Here is a 23,706-nt window from a genome sequence, read left to right as displayed (position 1 = left end):
TATGTATATATATTTATATATTATTTTATCTAGGCCGCACATCTGATAGCTAGTAGCAAGTAAACCTTTTTTTTAAATTACATTCACTCCATCTGCATAATTTTATTTTTAATTATTTTTATTTTTATTTTTATCTAGGCCGCACATCTGATAGCAAACATCAAATAAACCTGTATTATATTTTTTTATATATATATATATATATATATATATATATATATATATATTGCGTATTGCTAATATATTCTATATATATCTCACCCCATATATATATGAAAGATAATATGCATATTCACAAATGAATGCGTCCATATTCCATCAGCGGAATTTTAGAGAAAAACGTTTGGATTTCCCGCTAGAGATCCATCTCTGAGAGAATCAAGATTAATTCTGTATCTCACACAAGAAATGCAGTGAAAGATGACTGTCCAGAAGATCTAAATGCAATGACCATCCATTGGCTGATCACAGCATTAAGACATTTGTCACAGAGTCCAACGCTCGTCTCAGAGTGTCCTCCCGCCGGCCAGAGTGTCCATTTGGTGGGCGTTGGAAAGAAGAATAATGCTGTTGTCAGCTGGAAAGAGTGTACACTAATTATTTCAAATATGCTTAATAAAACAAACCACAAATTAAGACTAACATTCCTATAGCAGTTTTTGCAATACTAAAAATAATTTAGAAATATATATAATAATTTGTAAATTTTATTATAGCAATGCTAAAGCCATTTTTGTGCCACACATTTTAATTTGTAAATGTATAAAATAATTTGCCAGTTTTAGTCCAGTTGTCTAATCTAATTGTCTTGATAGACATTGTGTTTTCAATTATTTGTTTTAGTACATAAAGTTGATGTGTATGAGATGTTAAATAAATTTGAGCATTTTTAGTGCATCTCATTTATATGATTAAAATGCATTACTTTATATACTGTATATTAAATATAAAAATGGCTTTAAATTTAGCTAGTTGCCAAGGCAACATTTTTCATTTTTATTTTTGCTTAACTTGATGCACTAAAATAAACTAATACAATCATGCAGGATACAAATGCACACTTAAGATCTCACAAGTCTGCAAGGTTTGTGAAATTAAATGTTTATTAGACATTCAAAGATTTGTTTAAATTATATTAATGCATATATGCTGAATGCTGATGGTAAATGAGAAAGTATAATATTTGCCTTTAAATTACTAATAATATAAAAGCAATCGATATAATACTTTTTTTGTATGGATTTTAATTCCTTTGTTTATCAGTTCTATCTGATTATTAGACAGACTTTTATCTGTATTAGACAGAACTGTTAAATGGCAACGGCGACAGCAAACAGTGAAGAGGGAGAATGTGAATGATGTGTGCTCAGGTGCTGCCTTTTTTAGTGCTATCAAAATAAAAGTCCCGCCTCAAATACATTATTCAGTCTGAAAAATCGTATTGGCCAATGCCGATATTTAAAAAATGCCATATATCGCTGATAAATCAGCCTTCAGACCACTACTAAAAACCACCCAGAACACCTTGGAAAATGTGTTGCAATGCCTTGGAAACCATCTGGAATATTATAACAAACACATACTGTAGCAACACCTTAAAAACCACTCAGAACACCCTGACAACCACATAGCAACACCCTAAAAACCACTCAGAACACCTTGACAACCACATAGCAACACCCTAAAAACCACTCAGAACACCTTGACAACCACCTATAATATTATAAAAACCACTCAGACACACCCACACTAGCAACACCCTAAAAACCACTCAGAACACCTTGGCAACCACCTGGAATATTAAAAACCAGAACAGCATACAAAACACCTAGCAAGACCCTAAAAACCACTCAGAACACCTTGACAACCGCATAGCAACACCTTGGCAACCATCATTATACCCTTAAAACCACTCACAAACCCTGTAGCCACATAGCACACACCTAAAAAACACTCAGAACACCTTGACAACCACTAGCATAAAAACCACTCAGAACACCTTGACAACCACATAGCAACACCTTAAAAACCACTCAGAACAGCCTGACAACCACATAGCAACACCCTAAAAACCACTCAGATGTAGCAACACCCTAAAAACCACTCAGAACACCTTGACAACCGCAAAGCAGCACCTTGGCAGCCATCTGAAACATTATAACAAACACACACTGTAACAACACACTAAAACACTCAGAACACCTTGACAACCATCTGGAATATTATAACAAACACACACTGTAACAACACACTAAAACACTCAGAACACCTTGGCAGCCATCTGGAATATTATAACAAACACATACTGTAGCAACACCCTAAAAACCATTCAGAACACCTTGACAAACGCATAGCAACACCTTGGCAACCATCTGGAATATTATAAGAAACACATACTGTAGCAACAGCCTAAAAACCACTCAGAACACCTTGACAACTGCATAGCAACACCTTGGCAACCATCTGGAATATTACAAGAAACACATACTGTAGCAACACCCTAAAACATTTAGAACACCTTGACAACCGCATACAAACACCTTGGCAACCATCTGGAATATTATAAGAAACACATACTGTAGCAACACCCTAAAAACCACTCAGAACACCTTGACAACCACATAGCAACACCTTGGCAACCATCTATAATATTATAACAAACACATACTGTAGCAACAGCCTAAAAAACACTCAGAACACCTTGACAACTGTGTAGCAACCTTGGCAACCATATGGAATATTATAACAAACACATACTGTAGCAACACCCTTAAAACCACTTGGTAACACCTTGGTAACCATCCAGAACATTTTAGCAACCACGCAGCACACTAAAAACCACTTGGAACACCTTGGCAGCCACATACCAACACCTTGGTAACCATTCAGAACATTTTGGCAACCACATGCCCTGTACTGTAGCAACATGCTAAAATCCACGCATAGCAACACCTTGGTAACCACTCAGAGCAACAGATTTGAAAACTGATTAAAATCTGACTGAATTCGCAAGTGCACTAAAACAAACGTTTTTATGTTGCAGATATGCCAGTCTGTATTTCTGCTGTGCCATTGAGGACCAGGATAACGAACTGATTACACTGGAGATCATCCACCGCTACGTCGAGTTGCTCGACAAATACTTCGGCAGCGTAAGTCATGCGACAGAAAATAAATTGACATTACTACTTGCTTCCAAAAACAAAAGCGATTGCAGATAACAGTGCTTGATCTTCAAACTCAGGTCTGCGAGCTGGATATCATCTTTAACTTCGAGAAGGCGTATTTTATCCTGGACGAGTTCCTGCTGGGAGGCGAGGCTCAGGAGACGTCAAAGAAGAATGTCCTGAAAGCCATCGAGCAGGCAGATCTGCTGCAGGAGGTGAGGCACATGTGCTTTCTTAAAGCATTTCAGGGACAAAAACACTTTGCTAAACAAATTAGTTGAAGTTAATTAATCAGTTGACATGTTTATATCTATCTTCTATAGAATAATAACACATCATGTTCAATGGGTCTCTTGCTCTCTTGAATACTGAGGTTTATTACTGCCACAGCAAAGCAACGGGCCGCTAGCGTACATCATGTTTTTGGCCTCTCTCTTTGAATTGAATAGTAGAAATCCCTCAGGAACTGCAGGTTCACAATGACTCATTGGTTATCGGTGCACACACATACACACATTCTGCTCTTGTGTGTGTATTACCCAGCCGGCCCAGCGCTTGCAAAACAAAACGCTCCTTTGTTCCTTACAGTGTAGAGGATCTGAGCTTTCACACACAATCTCTTCATCTTCATCTTCATGGAGTCTTACAGACTCACAGATCTGCGGGATATCTGTCCTGACACAGTAATTTCAGGTTTAAGCTGAAGTGTGCCTTTTTTAAGGTTACAGTGTTTCCTCGTATTCCATTTGAATGTGCATAGTTGCTATAAGTCTAATCTGAAGTCCAAATGACTGCCTAGTAACACTTTTGCAATCACCCAGAGCCCTAGCAACCGCATAGCAACACCAAAGGAACCACTCAGAGCACTCAATCAGTCACCTCAGAACACCTTTGCAAATGCATAGCAACGCCACAATAACCAGGCAGAGATCTCTTAACATTTGCCTCAGAACCTCATGGCAATATCCCGGCAACCATCCAGAACACTGTAGCAACCACATACTGCAGCAACACTCAAAAAAGTCTCAGGACACCTAGCCACATAGCAATGTAACAGTAACCACTCAGAGAACTTTAACAGTCTCCTCAAAACTGCCTTTCAACACCCTAGCAACCATTCCGAGAAATTTAGCAACTAAATACTGTAGCGAAAAGCAAAAAAAAACAAAACACTCAAAACACTTTGGCAATAACCTGGAAACCATGTAGAATACTGTATCAACTGCATATAAACAAACTAAAAAAAACATGCATGGCAACAATCTGGCAACCGTCCAGTGCATTATAGCAACCACATACTTTGGCAACACACTAAAAACAACTCAGATTGCCTTGGTAACCACATAGCAATGCCACAGTAACGACTAAGAGAACTCTTAAGTCACCTCAGAACTAAAAAAAAAAAAACTCAAAACACCTTAGCAATCACAGAACAACAACTTGGCAACCACTCATAATACTGTAGCAACTGCATAGCAACACTATAGGTACCACCCAGAACATTCTAACAGTCACCTCAGAACCACACAGCAACACCTTAGCAACCATTCAGAGCATTATAGCAACAACATACTGTAGCAACAAGCTAAAAAAAACACTCAAAACACCTTGGCAACCACTCATAATACTGTAGCAACTGCATAGGAACACTATAGGAACCACCCAAAACATTCTAACAGTCACCTCAGAACCACATAGCAACACCTTAGCAACCGTTCAGAGCATTTTAGCAACAACATACTGTAGCAACAAGCTAAAAAAACACTCAAAACACCTTGGCAACCACTCATAATACTGTAGCAACTGCATAGCAACACTATAGGAACCACCCAGAACATTCTAACAGCGACCTCTCAACAAAATAAAAACACCATAAAAAACACACAGAACATTATCAACAACAAAATACAGCAACAACAAAAAAAAAAAAAACACCCAAAACACCTTGGCAGTCACTCATAATACTGTAGCAACTGCATAGCAACACTATAGGTACCACCCAGAACATTCTAACAGCCACATAAGAACCACATAGCAGCACCTTAGCAACCATTCAGGGCATTATAGCAACAACATACTGTAGCAACAAGCTAAAAAAACACCCAAAACACCTTGGCAATCACTCATAATACTGTAGCAACTGCATAGCAACACTATAGGAACCACCCAGAACATTCTAAAAGCCACCTCAGAATCGCATAGCAACACCCTAGCAACCATTCAGAGCATTATAGCAACAGCATACTGTAGCAACAAGCTAAAAAACACTCAAAACACCTTGGCTATCACTCATAATACTGTAGCAACTGCATAGCAACACTATAGGAAACCACCCAGAACATTCTGACAGCCACCTCAGAATCGCATAGCAACACCCTAGCAACAATTCAGAGCATTATAGCAACAGCATACTGTAGCAACAAGCTAAAAAACACTCAAAACACCTTGGCTATCACTCATAATACTTTAGCAACTGCATAGCAACACTATAGGAACCAGCCAGAACATTCTAACAGTCACCTCGGAACCACATAGCAACACCCTAGCAACCATTCAGAGCATTATAGCTACAACATACTGTAGCAACAAGCTAAAAAACACCCAAAACACCTTGGCAATCGCTCATAATACTGTAGCAACTGCATAGCAACACTATAGGAAACCACCCAGAACATTCTGACAGCCACCTCAGAATCGCATAGCAACACCCTAGCAACCATTCAGAGCATTATAGCAACAGCATACTGTAGCAACAAGCTAAAAAGCAATCAAAACACCTTGGCAATCACTCATAATAATTTAGCAACTGCATAGCAACACTATAGGAACCACCCAGAACATTCTGACAGCCACCTCAGAATCGCATAGCAACACCCTAGCAACAATTCAGAGCATTATAGCAACAGCATACTGTAGCAACAAGCTAAAAAACACTCAAAACACCTTGGCAATCACTCATAATAATTTAGCAACTGCATAGGAACACTATAGGAACCAGCCAGAACATTCTAACAGTCACCTCGGAACCACATAGCAACACCCTAGCAACCATTCAGAGCATTATAGCAACAACAACACCTTAGTTACTGCATAGCAACAACTTGGCAACTGTCCAGTACATTATAGAAACCACATTCTGTAGCAACGCACTCAAAAACTGCACAGAAGCAGCACATTTACTGTTCAGAGGACTCCAACAGTTGCCTTAGAACAGCATAGCAACACCCTGGCAACCATTCAAAACCCTGTAGCAATACACAGAAACACTCAGCGCATCTTGGTAGCCACATAGCAATGGCCAATGACAGCCAGAACATCCTGGCAACTGCATAGAACATGATAGCAAGCAGATTGTTCTAGTAACCTAATAATAACAGCCTAGCAGCAAGCCAAAATGTCTTGCAACTGTCCCGGCTGCTTTAGCAACTGCATAGGACATGCTAAAACTACTCAAGACCTTAGCAATTGCATAGCAACGCCGTGGCAATATAAATTGTAATTGCAGTTCTGCTTGGTACCTCTAGAGGCTCAGAAATGGCACACTTCAGCATTAATTCAGGTGTGCTGATGTATTGACATTTCCACACTGCATTTGATGTCTTTCTTCTCTCTCTTGCTTTCGGTTTCTTTCTTTCATGGTCCGCCTCAACTGTTTTGATTCACAGAATCTAGATTTTCAGATCCGTCTGCTTCCAGGTATGATTTATGGATTATTGATGGTAGAGTCTGTAGCCGTCAGTCTCCCTGTAGCTCTAGTTAATAATCTGATCCCATTGGAGTGTGACTTTATTCTACATGTCGTCGGCTTCTGGAGTGATGGTCAAACCAAAACTATTAAATTAAAATTAAACAAAAATTAATGTGATCTGGACAGGAAGTTGATGGCATGTTGAATTTTTCTCAAATAAAAAGTCTAGAATTAACTACAGAATAATTGAGTGAATCTCATGAAAACGGGTCACCAAAAAAAAAAAAAAAAAAAAAAAAAAAAATACAAATAGGCTTTTACATTAAGAAAATGAGGAAATTAATAACATTCTAAAATTTTAATGACCCTAAAATAGACTTAATTTTTTAAATCTTTTTTTTCCTCTATAATCTTCCCCCAAAATCAAAAGGAAAAAAACTAAATAATATTTCATATAATATATCATTTGTATTTTGATTGTAAAACGGTAATGGTTTACAGTAAGGTCTCATTTGTTAACATTAGTTATTGCATTAACTAACATTGAACAATTTTAATTTGACATCTTTTTCAATGTTAGATAATAAAAATGTTCACATGTTTATTCACAGTGCATTAACTAATGTTAACAGATACAACTTTAAATTAATAATGTATTAGTAAGTTTTAAACTTAATATTAACTAACATCAATAACTGCTATATAATTATTGATCATGTTAACTAATATAGTTAATTAATGTTAACAAATGAAACCTTATTGTAAAGTGTTACCACTAAAACAATGTTTTGTTGCTTTTTAAAAAATAAATTTACACTTAAGCCAGATTTTTTTTTAAATTCATATATTTAGTTTGAGTAAAAATGAACCTTTTTTAATTTTTGCATTGTGACATTATTAGTTTATTAGACATTACATTCTTATTTCTTTTTATTTTGATTGAATATGTTTTGTGAGATTCACCCCTTTTAGTTACTAATGAAGCAAAGCAGTTTAGTTCCTGTACATTATCAGAAAAGTCTTGCTTGGATGAATGAATGATGTGATTGGCTGTTGTTTTAAATCAAGGTTGATTCAGACATTAGTTACAGACTAGAAGAAATAGAGACATTTGGCCATCGTTAAAGACAAGTTTGTGGAGCTTTGAAAGCAGAACGGAGCTGCGGTTTATCATCTCTGACTGCGTTCCTGACAGACTTTGTCCCGAGGGCCAAATTACAAGCAGACAAAGGAGAACGAGAGAACATAGATGTGCTGCCCACGCTTGCAGCAAGACATGACCCACGGAGCACTGCCAAAATGATTGAGCTAGTTATGCATCTTTATATTGGCATCATGGTTCAAATAACTGCAGGAATTTGTTCAAAGAATAAACAAATGTACATAAATAATACACAAAACCTTTATATCAGTTTTAGCCTCAGGGGCTGCTGGGGTTTGTCCTTTATTTGCTGATTTGAGGTCAGATTTGTGTTTGATGTTTTAATGAATCTGCTTTGGTTTTAATGAGCTGCTGCTCCGTTTCAACACTTTGTGACTGTATTGTTTATATATTTATTACGTAAATGAGAAGTCTTCAGAAAAAGAGTTTTTTTTTTTTTTATGCAGTAAACTTGTCAAATCACTGATTTTAGCTAGTATTTTTGTACTCTTTATTTTCAGTGTTTATACTGTACGTCATTTTGACCAATGAATTTACGCTCTGATCCCATTTTTTTCCCTCTAAAATGTGAATTTATATCTTTGAATTATTGCATCAAAAATATGACCTAACTCCAAAAGACACATGACGTGGCACATTTATTTTTGTGTGTATTTTGTGGAAAAAATAAGTTAAGTAAAACAAAAACCATAAAAAAATATATACTGTATATATAGAGTACAGACACACACACACACACATTCTTTTAATTAGATTTATTAAAATAACTAAAATAAAAAAAAAAACAATATAAAAATTAATACAAACTACATGGACATTTCAAAACAAAAACTAAAAAAAATTACAAAAACACAAACAGTTACTAAATAGTAAATCTGAAGCTTAAATTGAGAGAACAAAATAAAAAATTGTAAAAATCTATTTCTAAGCATTATTTACAATTTGTCAGTATCATGTACATAAACTAACACAGGTTTAGCAGAAAAGGCTTAAAAGTGCATGCATCATTGGCCTGGCAATCATAATTTTCCATGACCATGGGGCATGTTTTTATACTATAAATTAGCAGTATGATTTAATATATTTTCACTCAATGTTGATGTGCTTATTTCCTGCGGCCAGTTGCATAAACTCAGCCTTTATGTTTGTCTTAACTAGTCCATCAACTATCAGTTGGGATAAAAGGCTTATGTTGTTTTGACCAAGAACAAAATGAGATTACTGACTTGTAATTCTTCGTCTAAGAGGTTTATTCAACTGGAGTTTGTTTCTGAAGCACGGTATTTGCCTTCAGTCTGAGATGTAGTTGGGTTTTTAGTCTTTGTTCAGTCACAGTAACCACATTCTCATTCAGTCGATCACAATCTTAATTCGATTTCAAGAGTTCCTGGCTTCCTGTGAAACGGATCCGGCGTTATTTTCTGGAATGGGGCTGTTTGATTGGCTGGTGTTTCTGTCCGTAGAGCCAGACTGAAGACTGGGGCGGTTTGACCAATGAGGAGATCTTATAAGGGACCGGAGTCCCGCCCACCCTGTCAGCCTATTGGTAAATGGTGTGATTTGCCTGAGCTGAATTCTGATTGGGCATGACGAAGCTCTCGCTCGCTCTGATTGGAGGAGACGTGGTGATGTGAGGGAGGGGGCAGGTGTTTGAACTGTTAAACTCTTGACCTTTGACCTGGTCACAAGATTCAGGCTTCATCCCGGTTAACAGGCTAATAGTACGTGAAAGCACATACTTTTGAGTTTGTATTATTAAGACAGGACAAAGAAATAAAACTGTCTTAATATACAAAATTGTTTCAACAGAGTGAGCAACTACATGTAAAAGTTAGTTTTTCAAAGTTATAAATAAAACAAATATTATTCAAGTACGTTCTGCAATAAAATACTGTTTCAGACTTTTTACATCAGAATTTCACATTTAATTCAATGTTACTTGTTTCTTTGTAATTATTTGCTTACTAGTGATTCTTGAGTGAAAATAGTTTCTACACCACATTTTTTAGTGTAGCATTAAAAATTAAATTATTATAATTATCTGACAAATTAAATTTATTATTAGAATTGAATAATAATTCAGAGTTTGCAATAACTAGTAATCCATTCTGAACTAATACATATTTTTCTAAAAATTGAAGCTTTTGCTTCAAAATCAAATAATTGAAAGTGAATCATAATTTGTCTTATTGTATACAAATTAAAATAAATAATAAATTGGTTGCAGTTATTAGGTTGCATTAATTTATCTATATCGTATTCAGCAAATGACTTCAAATATAAATTTTATTACATTTTATAAAAAATATAAATATAGGTATAATACAATTAAATTAATATATAATACATAAATAATAAAATAATGTAATTTGATACTTTCTTTTTTAAAAAGCAAAAAAAATTAAGTTGCTCTTACAATTAATATATATATATATCTATATATATATATTATATATATATATTTGTTTAAAAATCAAAAAAAATTAATTAAAAATCAAAAAAAAGACAATTTACAAAAAAAACAAGACAAATGAAAAAACCAACTCAGCATAAAAAAAATCCAGTGTAGCATTAAGAATTAAATTACTGAATTAATTATTATAATTATTAATTTGTATAAATTATTTAATTAAATTATTTAAGAATTAATTGAGCGTGTTACATAATTAAATAATGAGCATGTTACATAGTTTTATCCTTGCATATTGTATTATATAAAATAGTATACAGTGTGTAGTGTACTGCAGAGTTTGCTGTAACTAGTACACTTGAAATCCATTCACTTCTAATCCATACACTTAAAAACTGCAGTTTTGCTTCAAAATAAAAGATTTGAAAATGAATCCTAATCTGGTGTACTGCATATAAATAACATGAATAATAGGCAAACTGGGTTGCAGCATCAGTCTTAAAGGGCCAGTAATAGTAATTTCTGTCACACCTTCACTTATTGGTTTGCATCATAATGACACATTCAGCAATTGTCTGAACTCTCTCTATCAAAACATGCATGTTATGCAGATGTGTTTCATTTAAAATACGCACCCCGTCTCCACAATCAGACGCTCTTGGTGTGTGTGTGTGTGTGTGTTAACCTCTGACACGATGCTCGATGGGAACTAACCAGCACTGGATGACTAGTGATGTTTTAACTGCACTTTCATGCCTGCATTAAGCCGTGTGTCGCTCTGTCAGCGCAGGAGCGGGAGGGATGTGTGATTGTTTGTGTGTGTGTGTGAGCTGAGGATGAGACATGAGTGCCTTCCTTTTCATTTTGGGGCTTCGGTACTGCATAAATATCCCACTGCATTAAAATAAATCGCATTATGCGGCGAGGGTTTGTGTTTTATGATGCGATCTCTCTATCTCTGCGTCTGTCTCTCTCTTCCTCACTCTCTGCCTTTTGCTGATGTTCTTTAAGTTTGTGTTGAATTTACACATCACCAACTTTTTATACAGTTAAGTATAAACAACAAAACATTAAAAAAATATATATATATATGTATACGTGTATATGTATGTGCTTATAATGAAATTACATATACAAATAAATCTATATTTTCAATATACAGTATAAATATAACAAGTATGTAAAAATGTATTTGTGTGTGCGTGTATATATATAATTACATATACAATTAGAATATTTATTATCTAAATAGGATATGATTTGTATACAGGACACAGTTGTGCGTATACATATATAAATATAATATATATATGTATAAATGTATATATGAGGGCCAAAACAGGGAATGTGTGTAGTGCGTGTACGTCTGGATAAATATATTATAATATATAATATTATATAAACGCGCTATATATATATATGCACACAAAAATACGTCTTATAATAAAAATAGGGGATGGACGTCCCGCGCATGTATATTTATTAATATTTTATATAAGTATATTTATATATCTCTCCCCTATATTTCCTAAACATTTTATACATAGCTATTTAAAGATATATATAAAATAAAAATAATTATAAAAATAAACACATAAAAATAATAATAATAACAAACTTTATTACCACTAATTATTTTCACTAATCATATTCATTTCTCAAATTAAAAATAAACATTAAAAAAAAAAATGAAATAATAAACACTAATTATAAATGATTTCAGAGCTCAGGTCTTAAACTTGTACGCAGACGTCACGGTGCCACCATGGAAACACCCTCCCATTATCTGTTTGCTGAGATAATATGTTTTTACATTGAAAGTATTTATACCGATACTAAATAGCAATAGATCCCCTCCTATTCAGTCTAATGAGAGCTCAATTTTTTTACCATTCTTTATTTTCTCTAAGTCAATGGGAATAATACACTAAACCGAGCATTCAGGCTTACATTCCTGAAAGAACAGAAGGAATTGTAATTGAAAAGCACAACGATTCCCTGCGTTCAGTCTATATCCACACAGACTCAGAGCTCAAAGCCGGCTGATTGGGTTTAATTAATGAGAAAACTTCATCAGAAGCCGTATTATATGATATACCTGCCTGAACATCCATACAAACACTACCACCTGCCGAGCCGCTGTAGGATCTGTTCTGCGTGTCTGTAGATCCATCCACAGACTATCAGCTGCTAAAAAAAGAAAACACTAGTGTCATGACGTCTCCGTTTTGTGTGTTTGTAAATGTCCTGCAGGTGTTTTCAGAACAAACATGCTGAGTCCAATACCACCATCCACATCCAGAAACAAACCCATTCATGTGTTTCCTTCCATCCGTAGAATCGTTTCAGTGTTGTTAGTGCAGAAATGCCACTAGATGGTCAGTTTAATGTAGATGTAATGAGGGTTTGTAATTCTGCCCTGTCTTGTGTTTTTTTGTGTCATTGTGGTCCTCCTGCTCTGAGTTTGTTTATTTTGTGGTTCCCGCATCCTGTCTGTTACTTCAGGGCCAACACAGTACTAAAATCACCATAAAAAGTCATTTATAAATGTCTGAACTGCTTTTATTTGGTTAGAAATACAGTAAAAATTGTGAAATATTATTACAGTTTAAAATAGCTGTTTTCTATGTGAATGTGTGTTAAAATATAATTTATTTCTGTGATGCGCAGCTGAATTTTCAGCATCATTACTCCAGTCTTCAGTGTCACATGATCCTTCAGAAATCTTTCTAATATGATGATTTGCCGCTCAAGAGACATTTCTGATTATTATTATCAATGATGAAAACAGTTGTGCTGCATAATATTTTTGTGGAAACTGATACATTTTATTTTTCAGGATTCTTTGATGAATAGAAAGCTCAAAAGAACAGCATTTATTTGAAATAGAAATCTACTGTAAGACTATAAATGTCTTTACTGGCACTTTTGATCAGTTTAATGTAAGTATTAAAGGGATACTCCATCCCAAAATTAAAATTTTGTCATTAATCACTTATCCCCATGTCGTTCCAAAACTGTAAAAGCTTTGTTCGTCTTCGGAACACAATTTAAGATATTTTGGATGAATATAGGAAGGCTTGTGACTGTCCCATAGACTGCCAAATAAATAACAGTGTCAACGAAGCTTTTACGGGTTTGGAACGACATGGGGGTAAGTGATTAATGACAAAATTTTCATTTTGGGATGGAGTATCCCTTTAATTTCTTAAAATAAAAACAAATCATACTGACCTCAAACTTTTGAACTGTTCTGTAATTAGTGATCATATTTAGTAAAAATTAATATTTGTCATAAATATCAATGATATAATTTAATTTTACATAATTTTATATGTATTTTGCGTAACTAGTATTTTAAATATTGCATTAAAAATCAATTTAATGCATCTTTGCTGAATAAATCTATTATTTCCTATCAAATTAGAATTTTGAATGGTAGTTTATATTGCATTCAGAATTTGAGCTTGAACTAATGTAAATGCATTCAGAGCGTGTTGAGTTTATTTGATCTGTCGATGGTTCGTTGTGTTGTTTTCCCGCTGCATGTCATCTGTTGTTCTGCACGTGTCCGTCTGTCTGCATGTTTTCAGTGTGTGTGTGTGTGTGTGTTTCTTCTTCAGCCCCGACATGAGTACTTTAACATGCCCGTGTACTGATTGGCTGCATGCTGAGCCCCTCCCCCTGCACGCCTGCTGGCTCCGCCTCTGTCTCAGCACCATCCAATCAGAGAGCTGCATCTTGGACCAAGTTTCACCTGCACACTCGTCACGTCTTGTTCATGTTTGACCGTGTGTGTGTGTGTGTGTGTTTGTGTGTGTGTTGGTGCTTCATCTGAATTGATCTCATCTCTGTATCTCGTTCAGGTGACTCTCCTTCATGTAGCTTCAGGAATCAAACCTTTATTGGTGGACGGATCTGTTGTTCACTCTTGCGAATAGACATTTCAGAATCACTGAATAATTCATTCAAACTGTAGTGATCCAGGTTATAAAGATAAAAGTAGACTTTCGGTCTTTGTTTCTCTTTGTTCCTTAGGTTTTCCAACTAAAAACTTCTTTAACAACAAACTCCCTTACGAAACAGGACGTTTTATTTTATGCAGATTTGATTCTCAAGTAACTTTAAGTAACTAATGTTTTCCTTAAAAACCTTCATTTCTTTGTGACTGAAGACAGAAAGACATGAACATCTTGAATAACATGGAGAGAGTAAATTATCAGGAGATTTTTATTCTGGAAGTGAACTACTTTAATCTTGCTTTAATTATATATTAAGATGTTTTAAGAAAATTATTTTAATTGTTTGAATTGTTCCATATGTTATGAATTACAGCTGTTCAGGTTTTAAATAGTCATTTTATAAATGAGTTTGTATGTATATGACAGCTTCAGATTTAGTTTCTTTCTTGATCAACAAATTAGCAGATGTTTTCAATTTGTACACACACACACACACACACACACACACACACACACACACACACACACACACACACACACACACACACACACACACAATAGATCTACAGTGGCCTCAAAGTGTTTAGACACTTAAACCACATGTGAAATATATGAATGTTATTGCATTAGATGATAAAATATGTTTTTGTTGAGTATCATATTTGATCTATCAGGTTTTTATGGCTCGTATAATGAGAATATGGAGGAAAAACAGCTTGATTTTATTCCGAGACTCAAACTGAGAAAAAAATAAGCAGTTTGGTGCAGATGCTGATGATATTTATATGATAAAATTCTGATGCTTGTACTGTAAATCAGTGAGATCTTTATAACAGTAGAGCAGATACTGACATAAAATTACATGAATATCTCTCGTCACTCTATAGCTTCAATATGTCTTAGTAAGATGAGATTTAAGATTCAAATGATCAGATTTGAGATGCATTGATTTTTTATTAAAAACATGATTGATGGAGAATCAAGTAAAGCTGAGCTGCTTCAGTCCAGTAAGTGTTCACCTGGAGATATTACTGCAGTTATTCTGACCTTTACTTGATCAAAATCACTCAAGATCTGACACCAGAAGCAGCAGCTGAAGCTGGACGCTTGTACAATTAAAAGAAAGGCAACAAAAGAATTGATTTCATCACTAAAAAGCACCAAAACAGCAGCTGATTCAAAACACATTGAGGCTTCAGTTCAAAATGAAGAAATGTGACATTTATAAGTGAACTGTTCTTTTGGGCTGCTGTATTTCTGCCATCACTGTACGCTTTACACAAACACATCTGCACTTCAGTGTTCAAAACACAATCTATGCATTTTGTTCAATATTTATAGGGTCTGATTTGAAAACAGATTCATGTTCAGAAGTACAGTCCGTTTTGAATCACACTGAGAATGTAAGTCATGATTTAGTCGATCTGTAGGATGAATCGATGTAATTTATGTGTGTTTTGTAAAGCTGTAGAAATAAACAAATGAAATGTGAGAAATTGTAAAGAAGTGTGCTTGTGTTTATAGCTGGTAGAGCTCATGAAACCTTTCCGGGTAATATTTTACATGAAAATCAAAAAGAATGAAATAAGAAATGTATGTTTTGCATAATAAAAACGAAGCCTATTTTAGGAGCATTACTTAATTTATATATATATACAGTACAGACCAAAAGTTTGGAAACATTACTATTTTTAATGTTTTTGAAAGAAGTTTTTCTGCTCATCAAGCCTGCATTTATTTGATCAAAAATACAGAAAAAAACAGTAATATTGTGAAATATTATTACAACTTAAAATAATAGTTTTCTATTTGAATATACTTTAAAAAATAATTTACTCCAGCCTTCAGTGTCACATGTAACATCCAGTCTATCACATGATCATTTAGAAATCATTCTAATATTCTGATTTATTATGAGTGTTGGAAACAGTTCTGCTGTCTAATATATTTGATGAATAAAAGGTTTAAAAGAACTGCATTTATTAAAAAAAAAAAAATTCTAATAATATATATTCTAATAATATATTTTCTTTACTATCACTTTTTATCAATTTAACACATCCTTTGCTGAATAAAAGTATTGATTTTATTTAAAAAAAAAGAAAGAAAAAAAAATAAATTACTGACCCCAAAAACCAGTAGTGTATATTGTTATTACAAAATATTTATATTTTAAAAACATAGCTTCTTTTTTTTTTACTTTTTATTCATCAAAGTTTCCAACTTTGATAATGAATCATCATATTAGAATGATTTCTAAAGGATCATGTGATAATGATCCTAAAAATTCAGCTTTGCATCACAGAAATAAATGATAATTTAAAGTATAATAAATTTAAAAACAATTATTTTAAATTGTAATAATATATCACAATATTACATTTTTTTTTCTTTTATTTTTGATCAAATAAATGCAGGCTTGATGAGCAGAAGAGACTTCTTTCAAAAACATTAAAAAAAAAAATGTCTCCAAAATGAATACTGACCTGTACTGTGTATATATATATATATATACTCTTTTTTTGGATATTAGGATAAAATATGACCTGGATATGGTTTTTGTGAGATTCCTATATTTGAAACTAATTTTACATCCACACTGTGACGAATTTCCAAACAAAAACATATATAAATTTAAAACATACACATAAAATGTGAGTTTGCTAAAATGATGTATGATTATGTGTTTTTGTTTGTTAAAGTTATTCAGTAGCTGCATCTTCTGAGCGATGTACGACTCGGAGTCATTTCAAACGTGGAGCAGGTTATTATTGATGAAAGAGTAAATAATCCGTTTTGATGTTGACTTTGAGGCAAGGCTGAACACAGTGGAACTGACGTGAGATTGTGTTATTTCCTCTCTGGTTTGGTCTGTTTCGTGTGATATATATGCAGTATATCATGTTGATTTCTGCTCTTGCTGGCCTTCCGCAGTCAAAGCCTCCTGGACCTTCACCGCAGGGCCGAACGCTAATTGGGTTTTAATTCCGATGGGAATCTTTGCAGCTCAGTAATCATGAATGATTCAGACTCCTGGAGGAAAGTAATGTTAAAGATCCATCTGCGCAGCGCTGGGATGATTGTGTCTTTACCCGATGTTTAAAAACCAGAGCACTGAGCCAAACTCACATTCAGTCAATCCACTGAAGAAAACTAACTTACTACCAGATCTAACCCATAAAAATCAGCTTTGTTGCTGTAAATTAATTTATTTAGGTTGATTCAGTGATGTTAAATTATATTTTTGATTTGAATAAAACAAGTTAATTTAGATTTTACCCTTTTTTGTGTGTGTGTAGTTGATTGTGCACTTTTAAAATCATCAGTATCTGTAATACTTTATTACAGTGAATTGCACTTTGATAATTATTAGTTTTTATAACAAAGCTAGCATTTAAATTATTTAGTGCCTGTTGGTAAATATTTAGATTTTGTCACAAAAACAAACCTAACATTTGAATAATTATTGGTTTTTGGTAACTATTTAGTTTTTTTATAACAACAACAAAGATAACATAGAATTATTTGGTGTTTGTTGGGTAAATAGTTGTCAAAGACAAACCCGACTTATGAAATATTTAGTGTTTGTTTGTAAATATTTAGTTTTTATAACAAAAACAGTTCTCATATTTGAATTATTTAGTGTTTTTTTTTATATATATATTTTTCCTACTAAAACAAAACCCATATTTAAATTTAGTTTATTTTTTTTTTATTTTTTTGTAAATATGTAGTTTTTATGAATAAAATAAATCCTACATTTATATAATTTGGGGTTTTTTTTTTTTTTTTTTTTTTTTTTTTTTTTTTTTGGTAAATATTAAGTTTTTATAACAGCAGCAAAGTTCACATTTGAATTACTTAATATTTTATGATAAATATTTAGTTTCTTATAATAAAAGGAAAATCCTTTTATGATAAATGTTTAATTTTTATAACCAAATCAACGCCAAAATGTACAATTTTTAGTGTTTTTTGATATGTAGTTTTTATAACAAAATCTATGCCAAATTTTAAGCTATTTAGTATTTTTGGTAAATATTTAGTTTTTATAACAAAATCAAATCTCATATTTGAATTATTTAGTGTTTTTTGGTAAATATTTTTTTTCTAACAAAATCAAAACCCATATTTAATTTTTATGACAAAAACAAAGCCCACATTCATATAATTTGGTGTTTTTTTGTAAATATTGAGTTTTTATAACAGCAACAAAGCTGACATTTGAATTACTTAATAATTTATGATAAATATTTAGTTTTATGATAAAAACAAAGCCCTTTTATGATAAATATTTAGTTTTATGATAAAAACAAAGCCCTTTTATGATAAATATTTAGTTTTTATAACAAAAAAACAAATCCCATATTTAAATTATTATTATTTCTTTATTTTTTGTAAATATTTAGTTTTTATAGCATAATCTAAGCCAATTTTTAAATTTATAATTTTGGTAAATATTTACTTTTTATAACAAAAACAAAGCTCAAATTTGTATTGTTTAGTGTTTGATAGTCATGGTCTTTCATCAAATTGCTCCACCTCTGAAGCGTCTTTGTGTCGTGTAGGTTGATTAATGTTAACTAGTCATTGTATTACTCTAATCTTTGATGTTTTAACAATTCCTTATGGTACATAAAAAGTTTTGATGTGGCTAAAAACTGTAAAACCTTTTTGGAAACATTAAGAATGCAAATAACAGACTGAACTCATTTATGCAATTTTTATCTCTTCCCCCCCGCCCCACATTTTTTGGCCCGATGATGTTCAGGATGCCAAAGTAAGTTCAGCTTGTTCTTTGTGCTCCGGTTCTGTGTGTTGTAATGTATTTGTGTCATCAGTGAGTCATTCTACATGGCAGCCCACATGCTGATTATTTTCGGATCTTGCAGGATAATTTTAGCTCGGCTCATCTCCATGTGCTTCATACATATCAAATAAACCAGCTGAGCTCCGAGGGGTGGCACTGCATGACACACCAGCGCAAAATCTATACAATAATTGCAAAAGTATATTTAGCACACTGTTTTTATTTGATAAAGACTGATATTTGATATAAGACATCTAAATCATGATGTCTGAGTGGGGAAATGTTGTTCTCGGATGTCACCTCTTGGCCGGCGTACAAAACCTATAAAACACAATTCATCGCCACCTTGTGTTTGTGTTGTGATCTCATCTGTTATATCTTCTGAAAGCTGTTCTGCCCTTCAGAAGCTTTGTTAAATATGCTGTGTTGACTGTGTTAATGAAAATAAAATAATATTTTTTAAGTAAACCATTTATAGTTTTGCAATACATTCAGAAAAAAAAAACAATTATAAGATACATTTAAAAAGATAAAATATGCATATTTACATGATGAATACAAAGTAAATGCAGATTCTCTGCAAAAAGTTACATTAATTATTCATTAAAAAAAGTTACATTCTTTAGAATGAAATACAAAGCCAGCATTTAATTATTTAGTATTTGTTTGATGAATATCATTTTTATAGCAAACACAATGTCTAGAGATTTTATTATTTATTTATTAATTTTTTTTTCATTTTTGTTGGTAATTATTTAATATCTGGCTTTTCTAACAAAATCAAAGCCAACTTTTGCATTTAGTGATTGTTGATAAATATAAAACAAAACAAAAAACTAAAACAAACAAAAACAAAGGTAGCATCTGAATGATTATCAGTTTAGTAAATATTTTTTTTATGACAAAGCCAATATTTGAAATATTTAGTATTTGTTGTTAATTTTTTTTATGTGGATAAAATATTTTTTTGTTTTTTTTTATGACAAATAAAATTATTTGGTGTTTGTGTGGTAAATATAGTTTTTTTTTTTTTTTTTTTTTTTTTTTTTTTTTTATTATAATAAAACAATAAAGCTAACATTTGAAATATACATTTTTTTGTTTGGTATATATTTTTATAACAAAAATAAAGCCAAGATTTGAATTATTTGTTTTTGTTAAAACAAAAACAAAGCTAACATTTAAATTATTTACAGATTGTTTAGTAAATATTTGGTTTTTATAACAAAAACAAAGCCAACATTTGAATTTTTTAAAATGCACCCGAAATTTTAATTATCATTTGTTGGTAAGTATTTGTTTTATATAACAAAAACAAAGGCCACATTTAAATTAACATTTACCTAACATACCTAACATTTGAATTATTTACTGATTTTTTAGTGAATATTGATATTTATAGCAAAAACAAAGCCCACATTTGATTATTTCGTGTGTTTTGGGGTATAGTTGGTGTGTGTAGCAGAGTTTCAGGGTTTGTATGTGTTGTGTTATCGAATGATTTCGAAGTGTTGATCTTCCTCCCACAGGAAGCAGAGACTCCCCGCAGCGTCCTCGAGGAGATCGGACTCACATAAACCCCTCCGAGATGACCGTCCCAAACACACACACACTCAGCCTGACCACTAAAGATGTAGCAAACACACACACACACTTCACCATGTTTCAGTGTTGGTCGCCTTTCCTCCTCTTGCCATTGGTTTGTGAGCAGAAGTTGCAGAAATGTGTTCAGCACCAGACTTTACATCTGCTGTGAAGATCAGCGTCCCACACGCACCGCGCTGCTTTAGTTCATCAAATATATGTGATTCTCTCATCGTTTGGAGTCGGTATAATCAGATATTCCTGCTGTAGACACTCAATCGACTAGCTTTACAGTGTTTGAAAAGGTATTACGTGACATATGGAATTTATATAATTTAGAAAATACAGAAAAAGACACAAAAGGGATTCATTTACAAAACCAAAGAGTGCTTTCTTGCTTTTTTGTAGTTGAAAGTGGTAAACATCAGCACACGGACCCGAGACATACTCTACACAAGTATATTTGAATGCAAACGCTTAATATGCTGAAAATATTTAGACTTAAATTTAAGATTTATGTATTTGAATTGCATATACAATTTGGATTACACAGTTTTAACATAAACCAACTAATAAACTTAATGTGATTCATATTTGTCATGCGTAAATGGAAAAGGATCAGATTTCTGCATTGAAAAAAGCATCTATTTGATTTTATTTAAAATCGTAATTTAATAATTAATTTATTAAAATAGTTTAGAATCAGCATAAATCTGTATGTGAAAACGATTACGTCTATTCAGTTAAAAAGTATGAACATGATTGAAATATGAAATATATTCAGTTAGTTCAAATGAGATTAAAACAAATTGTATTTATTGATGATGAATATATAAAACTGATTATTGTGTGTTTAAAACACCTTCAGTTTCTTAGTATTTATTCTTTAGTTATGTATGACTAATAAGTTTGTATCACATTGAGTTTATTAATTTCTTTATGATAAAGCTTTATAATCCAAATGCATTGACATTTTATATGCAGTTCAAATCCATAAATCTTAAATGTATGCCTAAATATTTCTTTGAGTGTTGTTTTCGTCTGTGGTTGGTGTTCTCTTGTACTTGAGTAAAGTATGTTTCTGTTGTCAGTCTGGATTCATTCCACTAACCTGAACAACCTCACTGATTCTCCACTGTGTTAACTAACACTCGACTGCTGTTAACTTCACTGTATATGACGTATTTAATTAAATGAGGATTTATAGTTGAGTAAAATGATTACTGAACACGTTCTCAGTTGGATTTATACTGAAGTTTCACCAAGACAGTATTGTTCACATTCCATGGTGCACCACTTGAAAGCAATAGTTCACGTAAAAAAAGAATTTGGCAGTTCACTCACCTTCAAGACTATCCAAGATTAGGATGAGTTTGTTTCTTCATCAGATTTGGAGAAATGTAGCATTGCATCAGTGTCTCAGCAATGGATGCTCTGCAGTGAATGGGTGCCGTCAGAATGAGAGTCCAAACAGCTGATAAAAACATCACAATAATAATCCACAGCACTCCAATCCATCAGTTAACATCTGGAGAAGACAAAAGCTGAAACAAATCCAGCATTATGACGTTTTTTAACTAAAATACGAATTCATACTTCCTCCAGTGAAAAAAGTTTTTTGTGTGAATCAGGAGAGAAATCTGCACAGATCAAGCACCGTTTAAACAGCTCTAAACAAATATGTGTCTGGATTTTGATGTGAGAGACAACAGGAGATGCACTTTTTCACTGGAGGAAGCTGTCTGGACATGGATTTGTTTCAGCTTTTGTCTTCTCCAGATGTTAACTGATGGATTGGAGTGCTGTGGATTATTGTGATGTTTTTATCAGCTGTTTGGACTCTCATTCTGACGGCACCCATTCACTGCAGAGCATCCATTGATGAGACACTGATGCAATGCTGCATTTCTACAAACCTGATGAAGAAACAAACTCATCCTAATCTTTCATGGCCTGAGGGTTAGTGAATTATGAGCAAATATAAATTTTTTGGTGACCTATTCCTTTGAATGATTATTTAGCACGCGTGTAATGACTCGCAGGTTGTGACATGCGTGCTGTTTAACATGTTTAATGTTCTGTACAGATGTTGGTTTTCACTGGTGAACACAAGTCGCCGGTGTACAGACATCACTCATCTACACGTCAAGCTCTTCATGTTCACGAGTCTCGTCTCGCTCTGGAGAGACGCTGTGTTTTGTTGTCAGAGTGAAATCAACTGTGTTTGTTGTTGAAAATTGAAATAAATTTGTCTACAGACGTTTAGAAGTGCTTCGCCTGTCTCTTTGTTCTGGTGCTGAAAGTGTACGAGTATTTAATTTTTTTTCTTATTGCAGTAAACGTTTTACACTTAAATGTTTCAGTTATTTCCACTCAGAACAAAACTCTATATATAGGGCAATATTTCTTTGTTTTTACCTTTTTTTTTACCATATTTGCAGATATTTGTCAGGCAATATTAGATATTTTCCACCTGTTTTAAGATTGAGATGATCATCTAACATCCATATTTTGTTCTGATGTTGATACTATACAAGTATTTATTTATTTATAAATAGTTTTAACCCTGAAGAAATTAGTATTATTATTTTAAATGATGTTCACTCACATGAGATGAAGATAATACTATAACTCAGTATATTTCTTTCTGCTCATCATTTTCATCAGTCTTTCTATTTCAGGAAAATGAATGAAAATATGACATCATCCTGCCCAACACAGATTTTCAGCAGAATCTCTCTGGAATTGAATGCCAGACACCAGCTTATTCAGTACGAAAGTGAAAAAGTGATGTGACATACAGCCAAGTATGGTGACCCACACTCAGAATCCTATGCGTGTGAGCTTCCTTTAGATCCTGCGACTGCTGTTCTTGGCTGGTCAGCTTCCTTGCAGCGTCCAAACCAATGCTTTCCGAGTGCCT

General features: G+C 33.2%; 3 protein-coding genes across 9 annotated transcripts in view; 2 read left to right on the top strand and 1 right to left on the bottom strand.

Annotated features, from left to right (window-relative positions):
• Positions 1-23,048, top strand: part of LOC109060489 (AP-1 complex subunit sigma-2) — a 28,378-nt gene extending 5,330 nt beyond the window's left edge. The window contains exons 3-7 of one of the 7 annotated variants that reach the window (XM_042713929.1): positions 3,044-3,152; positions 3,245-3,382; positions 9,481-9,563; positions 19,161-19,169; positions 20,729-21,732. In XM_042713929.1, the coding sequence (XP_042569863.1) occupies positions 3,044-3,152; positions 3,245-3,382; positions 9,481-9,528 (295 nt within the window). In that variant the 3' untranslated portion in view covers positions 9,529-9,563; positions 19,161-19,169; positions 20,729-21,732. Of the gene's footprint in view, positions 1-3,043; positions 3,153-3,244; positions 3,383-6,832; positions 6,864-9,480; positions 9,564-14,050; positions 14,436-19,160; positions 19,170-20,728; positions 21,733-22,869 lie in introns of those variants that run through there. The other 6 variants (XM_042713930.1, XM_042713927.1, XM_042713928.1 and 3 more) reach the window with 6 other exon arrangements.
• The window catches only part of LOC109085971 (protein phosphatase methylesterase 1-like), a 576,397-nt gene that overhangs the window by 165,459 nt on the left and 387,232 nt on the right, over positions 1-23,706 (bottom strand). The window lies entirely within an intron of this gene.
• The window catches only part of rnf150b (ring finger protein 150b), a 581,444-nt gene that overhangs the window by 177,715 nt on the left and 380,023 nt on the right, over positions 1-23,706 (top strand). The gene's annotated exons all lie outside the window — the stretch shown is intronic.

The sequence above is a fragment of the Cyprinus carpio genome, chromosome A23 (assembly GCF_018340385.1).
Source record: "Cyprinus carpio isolate SPL01 chromosome A23, ASM1834038v1, whole genome shotgun sequence".
Lineage (NCBI taxonomy): Eukaryota > Metazoa > Chordata > Actinopteri > Cypriniformes > Cyprinidae > Cyprinus > Cyprinus carpio.
This window is presented reverse-complemented; position numbering and strand designations above follow the sequence as displayed.